Here is a 10,381-nt window from a genome sequence, read left to right as displayed (position 1 = left end):
CAAGGTGCTTTGAAAAGGTATCATTGTACTTTGCATGCTGTGCCACAATATTTGGTAAAACAGGGTGCACAAGTTTTATAGCTGCACACTGTGGTTCCGCTCCTTTCTCTTGGGCCGTGTCCAGAAAGTGGGGGGAGGATGAGTGTTCAGACCCCTGGGCTCTCACTTGTGGGTTGACTCAGGGTTCCGTCCTCTCCCCCATGCTTTTCAACTTCTATATGAAGCCACTGGGAGAGATCATCAGGGAGTTTGGGCTGAGTGTTCATCAGTATGCAGATGACACCCAGCACTACCTGTCTTTTAAATCAGAACCAGTGAAGGCAAGGAAGGCCTAGAGGCAGTTGGAGGATGGATGGCGGCTAAAAGATTGAGGTTGAATCCTGACAAGACAGAAGTACTGTTTCTGGGGGGCAGGCGGGTGTGGGGGACTCCCTGGTCCTGAATGGAGTAACTGCCCCCTAAAGGACCAGGTGTGCAGCCTGGGAGTCATTTTGGACTCAAGGCTGTCCATGGTGGCGCAGGTTAATTCTGTGTCCAGGGCGGCTGACTACCAGCTCCATCTGGTACACAGGCTGAGACCCTAAATGCCTGTGGACTGTCTTGCCAGAGTGGTGCATGCTCTAGTTATCTCCCGCTTGGACTACTGCAATGGCCTCTACGTGGGGCTACCTTTGAAGGTGACCGGGGAACTGCAACTAATCCAGAATGCGGCAGCTAGAGTGGTGACTGGGAGTGGCCGCCGGGACCATATTGATACCAGCCCTAAGAGATCTGCATTGGCTCCCAGTACGTTTCCGAGCACAATTCAAAGTGTTGGTGCTGACCTTTAAAGCCCTAAACGGCCTCACTCCTGTATACCTGAAAAAGCGTCTCCACCCTCATCATTCAGTGATGAGGCATCCAGCGCTGAGGGCCTTCTGGCGGTTCCCTCATTGCGAGAAGTGAGGTTACAGGGAACCAGACAGAGGGCCTTCTCGGTAGTGGCACCCGCCCTGTGGAATGCCCTTCCATCAGATGTCAAGGAAATAAGCAGCTATCCTATTTTTAAAAGACATCTGAAGGCAGCCCTGTTTAGGGAAGTTTTTCATATTTTATATTTTATGAACCCTTGAGTCACATTTGGCAATGATATCTCATGGGGCATCCCATAGAGGACAGACAGACAGCCAAACAAACACAAGCCACTTTCCAAAATATATAGTAGATTCTTCCTTGAATAAAGCAAACACTTTGTGTCAATAAACCAAATAATTACTCCCGACATGGTGGGCTGCTAAAGTGCCAATTCAAACCCAGATTACAACCACCAAATGAACAGGAACCATTTTCCAGCTGAATGAATTTGTTGTGAAAACAAAAGCAGCCATGTCTCTTTTTACTGGAAGTCTGTTGTCTTGGGACAACTTGAAAAGTCAAACTCAAAATTAGAGATTGTCGTGCAGTGCCACCTTGTGGTGAAATATAATGAGACTACCCCCAATTAAAATTGACGAGTATATTCTGGGCATGAATAGGTCCGTTCAGCATGAAGTTCCAGTAACAAGGCAAAGCTGTGTGGTTTTTTTTATTCAAAGCATTCCATATTTAGATGTGCATCAAGTGCTTATTTACAAACTTGACAGTGGCTAAAGTTCATTTTGGACTGGGGAGGCTACCTTCTTCAAGTTCATTGACCACTGCAACAGTGTTTTCCGGAGAATATGCAGGTGTCTCTTTAGAATCAGTGGACCCATATCCAAAGCTCCGCCTCTCCAGGTGCTCTTTTTCATTTGATGCAACAGTCCCCTCCATCTCCTGCATCTCTTCACCATCTTCATCACTTTCACTTTCCTGAAACGAACCCCCAGACAATAGCAAATTCAGGGCACAAAACCAAAACGATTTGGATGTCTTAAAGGAGGCATGTGACAACAGCTAGACAAACGTTTTCTTATTTTGCATAAGAGCCTACTGGATCAGGACAGTGGTCCAGGATGTCCACAGGAATCTCACATTCTCCTGTCCTGCGGTTTCCAGCTGACAAGCCAAGTGTCCCCATCTTATATTGGTGCAGCTTGTACTTCCTGCCCAAATGTACAATCTTACATTTGTCCCTACTGAAATTCATTTTGTTAGCTTGCGCCCAGTTCTCTAATCTGTCCTTAGCTTTAGCTACCCCTCCCAGTTTGGTGTCGCCTGCAAATGTGAAGAGCATCCCCTCAATTCCTTCATCCAAGTCACTTTATAAAGATGTTGAACAACAACAGGCCCAGGACAGAACCCTGCAGCCCCCCACTTGTCATTTTTTTCCAGGATGAGGAACCTTTACTGACCACTCTTTGGGTTCAGTCAGTCATGCAGCGGTCAACAGTGGAAAAGACTCTGAAGATGATGGACCCTCCTTCATTGGAGATTTCAAAGCAGAGGCTGGATGGCCATCTGTCATGGATGCTTTAGTTGAGATCTGTGCATTACACGGGGTTGGACTAGATGACCCCAGGGTCTCTTCCAGCTCTACAATTCTATGATTCTATGGAGGCAGAGCACGGCCATCATGGCTAATAGCCTTTACCAATTTTTTTTATAATCAAGTGGTACATAAATTTTGTGAAATAAATATCATAAGTATTAGTGGAAGCTGAAACGTAGCAGAATGGAAACAGCACTGATTGTGATAAACACAGAACAAGACAGCCTCCCAATATTCCTAAGCCACAGCCCGCCCTATTCAGCCAAAGAAAAGCTTTTGGGAGCCCTCAGGAGGACACCAAGGGGGAGGAGGAGAGAGTGAAAAAGTCACCTTTCCTCCCATCTCCTTTGCTGGTGTTTCTCTGGATCCAACAACGTAATTTAGGTATATCATCAGTTGTAAAGGCAGACCTCAGACATTTTGAAGAAAAACAAGTGTTGTTGCTTCCACGGTCAGCCTCAGCACAGTTGGAAACCACTTTTAGGTTTCTGCATCACAGGCCGACTTCTCACAAAACAGCAGGTGAAATGGTAAATCTGTACCTAGTTCGCCTGCTGTTTTGAGAAAAATTGGCCTATGATGCAAAGTCTATAAGCAGTTTCCAGCTGTGCTGGGGCAAGGGAAAGAGAAGTCTTCCATATGACTCAAAATTGCATAAATTCAGGCTGGAGGTGTGAGAGAGTGCTATCTTAAGAAATGCTCCGCCATCCAACACTAAGTCAGGGAAAGAGACTGCAAGTTTTCTAGGAAAAGATGAAGTCTTGTGGATTCCCACCTGCTACAAGTAATTCTTATCAGCTGTTTTGGAGACTTGTTTGCAGAAACACTTAAAAGGGACCGCAGGAAAACAAAGGTGTTTGTTTTGGGAAGTGAGTGCTAACATGCCTTTAATAGTCCCATGTAACCCAATTTCAAAAGGACCCTCCTTTGTTATTTCCTGCCAAACTTCACAGCCAGGCCCATTTTTCTTTGCTCTTCTGAGATCCCCACATCCAAAGCTGATTGCATTCCAGCCTCATCCTTATTGTCGCTCAGCAGACTCACAAGAAAACAGGAGGGCTTATCCCTGAGCAGCTTCTTAGCCTCCAATGAAACAGCCAGATAACCGGGCAAGCAGTAAACAAACAGATTTGCTCTGAATTCTCTGAAGAGTTGCCAGAGAAAAGGAAGTCATTCCCCGGAGATAAATTCAATAGGATCGGTGCTGTGGGCTTGAGCCATAATAAAGCAACCCTAATTAACCAAACACAAACAATCCCAATGATCTTAATTCCTGTTGCCTTTGCTCCACTTGGAGCTATACTATACGTACCTTGTTCTGTGTCCTGTAGTATTCGTCTATTGCATATTGATATTTGGATTCATTGAGTCCAAACAGCGCGGCAAACTTCCCACCAAGGAATTCGCAAGCTGTAAGGATATTGAAGAAAAACAGCAATTGGGACCTTCATCTTAAAGAGAGAGAATAGAAAATGGATGGAAGGGAAGTGGGAATCACCAGTGGATCCCAACAGATACAACAAGCCACGTCCCACCTGAGTTGAGCTCTTGTTGGATCTCTAGCTTGTGAGCAGAATATATGGAGACCAAAAGATGGGCCATAGTGCAACTTGGTTTATGTGGACTATGGATGCACATTAATCCTCCCACATCATATGCACCACATTTTAACTTCCATTAAAATGGCCTTCAACCTGGTGTCTCTCCAGATGTTGGGCTACAACTCCCATCAACCCCAGCCAGCATGGTTACTGGTCAGGGATGATGGGAGTTGTAGTCCAATAACACCTGTTGGGCCCTACACTGGGGGTGGCTATAGTAAGATAGGCCTTGTTCCTGGTTTGCTGGATGAAGATGAAGACAGACAGACCTTCTCACCCAGGAGCAGTCCACAGACCCAACATGGGCATTTTTTTAAAGCAATTGTGAATTGATGTGGTGACTGTTCTCACCCCATCAATTTGACAACCATATTGAAAAGGAAAATGCTTACTAAAAAAAGTTGTCGCTGCTATTCGAAGGACCCAAAATCGCAGGTAACTAGCCCAGGAGAGGCCAACCTATGAAACAAAAGCAACATTTTACCAATGACAATACAATACACTCCATTAACAGCAGGATTATATATTTGAGATCGGGGCTGTGGATGTCTCTTTTGTCCTCAGAAGACAAAATGTCTTCCTTGCAGCTCAAAAACCTCTTTCTTGACCTTATAAGTGAAACTAATAGAGAGTTATCTTATCTTATCTTATCTTATATATACTATATTATCAAGGGTGTTTAAAATTTGGTAGGGCCTTCACATCCAATTATATGTCTCCTCTGATATTTCTAATTTCTTGTAGAAAACACCTCTCATTCAAGAAATAAAGATGCAGATTCGGAAGGAGTTGAGATGGGGAGAGGAACACTTGGACCTTTGCTGTTTAGACCACAATTAAATAATCTTGTCCTTGTTCCTCCCCCTCATTACAAACTCCTATAATCCAAACCAAATGAGGTAGACTTGCCATTCTAAGGCAGAAGTGGGAAAACTCAAGACTGTGTGTTTGTGTGTGTGTGTGTGTGTGTGTGTGTGTGTGTGTAGGCTAAATTGAGGCCCTCCAGGCCTTTTTCTCTGGTCCTTTGAACGCTCCTCAGGCCACACCTCTTCCCAGCCGTGTGCCACCCACTCTGGGTGCTTCTGCTTGCCTGGACAGAGAGAGATGTATATGAGGGTATTGAAAGACCTTTACACGGCTGGAATGTTATATGTGGTAGAAAAATAAAAGTCAATGTTGCTTCACTTACTCTTGGCCTCTGGAAGGTTGCCCTTGAGGGACTGTGGCCCTGAAAAGGGGTTCACACCCCTGCTAAGGAGAGTTATCCCACAAGAGCATACACAAACAAAATTGTCAGAAGGCCTCCTCAAAACCCATCCTTCTGAAATTTGGCAGGTGGAGAAAAGGGCCTTTTTTGTCATGGCACCCAGCATATTCAAATGCCCTCTTTAGCAAAGCTTGCTTAGACCCCAGTCATTGCCAGGTATATATATATTAATGCTTAGGCCTTCCAGAATATTAAGTCTGATGCCAAGTGATGGTCATTATCAGCTCAACTGAGATTTTAATTACCTGATGTCATATGCTGTGCATGTATATTGCTTTTCAAAGCACATTATTTTTGTCAAGAGTTATGGGCGCTGTCATTACAATTCCCAGCCACCTTGAACAAACTACAGTGTCCAGAATTCTTTGTGGTGTGTGTGTGTGTGTGTGTGTGGATTGTGCTTTAAAGATATAGTGTGTATGCAGTGGGAAATTAGATATATTTACTTTAATTGCTTTTTGTTTTGTGTTATTAGCTGCCCTGGGAGTATTTTTTCTTAAACGTAAGGTTATATACAAATTTGCTGTTTCTAAAAACATTCTCACAGTGTCAGGAAGTGGATTGTGGTCGCTTTCCTCCATATCTTCTTCCTCTGTACTGTATTCTTCCATCGTTTCACCACTTGTAAAATGAATAATCCTCCTTGGAAGTTTCCCCCCCTTTGAACTTTCATCTCCTGGCTGTCTGCCACCATTTTCTTCATTCTGCTCATCAGAAAGATAGTGATCAGCTGAGACAATTTTAGGAAAACTGTGAGAGCATCTATTTGCATCATTATTTTTATCTCATTCACGGTGAGTTGGTAATAAGGTTGTGTGCTGCACATATCCTCTATGTATATATCATATACAAATATGGAAGCTACTTAACATTCCATTGCACTCTTTGCAACTTTTGGCCACACTTTTAGAGTGACCAAGAAACTAAAAACCAAGCAGAGCTATGAAGACAAGAGCAGGCTTGATTCTAGGGTACGAGTCCTCCAGATGTTGAACTACAATTGCCATCATCTCTGACTACCAGCTATACTGGCTGAGGATGATGGGAGTTGGAGTCCAACAATATCTAGAGGACACCATGTTGGCTACCCCTATTCTAGGATAACAGGGAAAAAGTTCAGGACATACAAACACACCCCCATGACGTGCCTGAGTTGTTTTAAATTTGTGCTTAGCTAGAGGGAAAGTGTTTGTCTTCTCAGGCCGATAAAGTATAAAATATGAGAGTCTAGATGTGTTGATTATGAAGCGCTCAGGGCTTCAGCACAGTCCATAAAATCATATTGTGCACTTAAAATATTTTGCACACATATTTTACAATGCATCGGGGGATCGTGCGAAAAACACATCTAGCTCTGGAGCAGAAAATTTTGTTTACCGCTCCATTATCTCCCAGCTACTGTGACAAACAGCAGGGGAGTTAAAGGCAGGTTCAAAGGATTTTCTCTGCTGCCGTGTGCGAGGAATTATAATAGGCAGCTATTGCTAAAGATCTATTAAAAACCCACAATAGTCACTCACCTTCAGAATCCCTTGGCTACCTTCCATCACAGAAATGAAAATCTGACTAAAATGCTGAAGAAGTTGGGAGGAAAACAAGAAAACATAACTGGGCCTCCTCCTCTTTTGGGAACATTAGCAGCTCATAACTGAAGACACCAGCCAGGAAAAGCAGAACTGCTTCAGGAGGGAATTGCGCTCATAAAAAGGGCTGGCTGTATTTGAATTGTGGGCTGGGCTTTTTTCTTCCTTTTTCTGTCATGCAGATCTAAATGATTGCAACAGAAAGGTGGCGAGCCAAGAGGAACAAGTACCTGCAAAAATGATACTTTAGGAGGCTGCCAAATCTGTAATTTCTTTGTTCCAAATCTAGTTTTAGGGCTCCATTTTCAACACCTCCTTTTGATGCCCTCCCTCCCTCAAAATGTTTAACAAGGTTAAAAGTCACAGTGGTATTTGCTCTTTCCCAGCAGCTGACCAGCCAGAATCAACGCCACACCTTTGTTGAATGGAGAGAAGCCGCTGTGACCTGGGATGCTGCGCCACCTACTGCTTGTTTTGTGAAAGTGCCACGTGTTAGGAAGTTACACGTCGCAATCGCAGGTCTTCTAGCTATGCTGCGGATTCCCGACAGAACCGACTTGAACAAGACATTCTCTCATTTTTTAATCAGAAGCTTTTGTCGTATGCATAGCAAAGAATAAGGCATAATCAGACTTGGTAAGGGGATATTTATTTTGAGTTTAACAGCTCCAAAGCTTGAATGATTCTGTCCCACTCTGATTCAGTCTGGTAATAGGTTTTAATTTATAGTGTACCAAGGTATTCAAAATTATCCATAGTCAATCACTGTCAGTAGTCCTAACAACAGTCCTATAAGGTAGCCCCGGCTTTCTCCACTTGGATCCCCAAATGCTGTTGGACTACAACACCCATCATCCCTAGAGAAAAGGGCCAGCAGTCAGGGATGATGGGAGTTGTAGTCCATCAACATCTGGTTGGGGGCAAGGCTGAGAAAAGCAGAGGTAGGCGATTCTTTGCATATCGCAAAGGGGCAGAGGTTAAGAGATGGGGCAGCCAGCTGCAAATAAGACTTGTGCCGCATGGGAAACTATGAAGGCACATTATGGGATGTGCGGGCAGGACAAGTTGTTGCTGCTGCTGCTGCTATTCCAGTTTCCACATGATTGCTTTGCCTCTGACCACCCTACTGAAAGATACTGGCTTGCCTAAGTCATGTAGGGAGTTCATAGGCGAGACAAATTTAACCTGGGAGATGTCCCAGCTCAAGCTTGTAGTCTTAAGACACTATAATATACAGTGGTACCTCGGGTTAAGAACTTAATTCATTCTGGAGGTCCGTTCTTAACCTGAAACTGTTCTTAACCTGAGGTACCACTTTAGCTAATGGGGCCTCCCGCTGCCGCTGTTCCGCTGTTGCACTATTTATGTTCCCATCCTGAGGTAAAGTTCTTAACCTGAGGCATTATTTCTGGGTTAGCGGAGTCTGTAACCTGAAGCGTCTGTAACCCGAGGTACCACTGTACAGGGAAGCACCTTAGTTTAATAGCACAAGAAAAGCCTGCTGGATCAGGCCAGTGGCCTCTCTAGTCCACCATGCAATTCTCACAAGCAGGATCCAAGCACAATAAGAGTCCCCTCTTCTGTGGCTTCCAGCAACTAGTATTCAGAAGCATTGCTGCCTCTGATAGTTGAGACTGAACATAGACATCAGGGTTAGTAGTAGCCATCAATAACCTTATCGTCCATGAATTTGCCTCCTGCTTTTTAAAAGCCATTTGAATTGGCAGCCGTTAACAGCTGCTATACCATGGTTGAACTATTGGGTTGCAACATTGGTACTTTGGTTGGCGCTGGGCTCCTGGGATGTCATCAAGCGTTTCCAAAGGATGAATGACAGAAGAGCCTTTGCATGAAAGCTAGTTGCTTATTTCACAAGAATTGACATGTAAACTTTTAGGCGCCAAAAAGAGAGAGCACCAGGATATGGAAGAATTCACACACACAACCCCATAACAGCTTGCCGTAAAAAAGCCTGTCGTTTCCCCTGCCTGGGGTTAAGCCTTGAGATAAGCAGAGGCTAACAGAGACTGTGAACTAATCAGGTAACAGGCGACCTTGCAAGAATAATTCAACATAGGTTTGTAATCTGGCCTAGCTCAAGGAATCAGGTAGGTTACAGTAGTCAATCTTCTACTTATAGTATCTTGACCAGTACAAGTAGCATGTGATAATTCACAAATTTGTAAGCAGCATCACAATTCTTAAGTGCAGAGTTGTCTTTGCAACAATACATTAATATCCAGCTGTGTGTAAGGCTGTATCACAGGATTCATCGGGACACAAGCAGATTTTTTTAAAATTAAAGGAATCCAGTACCTTTGGCCTCAGCGCAGGTTCTCACATGCTTAGACAAAAATGCTTAACTATGATACATACTAATCTTTTGAGCTCGAGCACTGCACGCTCAATGAAAACCTGGGTGTAACACATGCTGCTTTAGTGTTTCTTCATTGAAAACCAATAATCCTACTGATTTGTCTGAGATATCCAAAGGGGAAATTAAGCTTTTAGGGTGGCGTGTCTCTAACAAAGCTAGCTATTTCCTGCGAGCTAAAATAAAACAGAAAACAGTCAGAGGAGATTTCAGGCATACCGTTTATCATAGCATATTGTTTGCTGAAACTGCAGTTTATGCAGTTCTTTTTTATTAAAGGCCATATCATGCTGCCAAATTTATATATCTGGTTTAATAAAAATGGTTTTAACACTAGTATCCCAAGTTCTGTAAAGTCTCTTAAACCTTGCATTACTCTCAGTTCATGTAAAAGTATATATAATTTGTATAGTCCACTTTAACGCCCAGAGCATATCTAAAAGTGTTTTACAATAAAATAGTGTCACATTCAAATTCTGGTACAGGAAAAGAATTTACATAGCATAGTGGATAATGTTGGACTAGGACATGGAAGACCGGAGTATAATTCCCACTCACCTGGGTCACCTTGGGCCACTTACTGACTCTCAGCCTATCCTACTTTATAGGGATGTTGAAAGGATAAAATGGGGAGGGGAGAGCTACGTACACCACCTTGAACTCCTTGGAGGAAAGGTGGGATGGAACTGTAAGAACAGTAAGGAAAATCAATTATCCAGGCTGTATTTCCTGCCATAATAATAATAATTAATTACTTATACCCCACCCATCTGACTGGGTTGCCCCAATCACTCTGCTGGCTTCCCAGAAAATATAAAGGGACAAAACAAAATATCAAACATTAAAAGCTTCTCCCTACAGGGCTCCCTTCAGAAGGTTGTATAGTTGTTTCTCTCTTTGTCATCTGCAGGGTGGGTGCCACTACTGAGAAGGCCCTCTGCCTGGTTCCCTGTAACTTTGCTTCTCACAGTGAGGGAACTGCCAGAAGGCCCTTGGAGCAGGATGGGGTGAATGATGGGGTGGAGACACTCCTTTGGCTTTAGTGGGTCTCTGTTGTCATACCAGGTAGCAGCTCCCACCAAAATTTCCTTGAGGCTGGGGAGCCTT

At 43.8% G+C, this 10,381-nt stretch overlaps 1 protein-coding gene across 1 annotated transcript; it reads right to left on the bottom strand.

The window, feature by feature from the left end:
- Positions 1 to 1,070: 1,070 nt before the first annotated feature.
- FAM177B (family with sequence similarity 177 member B) lies at positions 1,071 to 7,500 on the bottom strand. Its single transcript, XM_083434594.1, has 5 exons — positions 6,838 to 7,500; positions 5,863 to 6,021; positions 4,443 to 4,509; positions 3,762 to 3,859; positions 1,071 to 1,830 (listed from the first exon to the last, which is right to left on the bottom strand). The coding sequence occupies exons 1-5, from the start codon at positions 6,862 to 6,864 to the stop codon at positions 1,633 to 1,635; spliced, it is 549 nt and encodes a 182-aa protein (XP_083290720.1). The 5' UTR covers positions 6,865 to 7,500; the 3' UTR covers positions 1,071 to 1,632.
- Between the last annotated feature and the right edge of the window lie 2,881 nt (positions 7,501 to 10,381).

Source organism: Podarcis tiliguerta, assembly GCF_965153285.1.
Source record: "Podarcis tiliguerta genome assembly, chromosome: 3".
In the NCBI taxonomy this organism is placed as follows: Eukaryota; Metazoa; Chordata; class Lepidosauria; order Squamata; family Lacertidae; genus Podarcis; species Podarcis tiliguerta.
The sequence above is the reverse complement of the archived record's forward strand: the minus strand, read 5'-3'. Positions and strand labels throughout refer to the sequence as shown.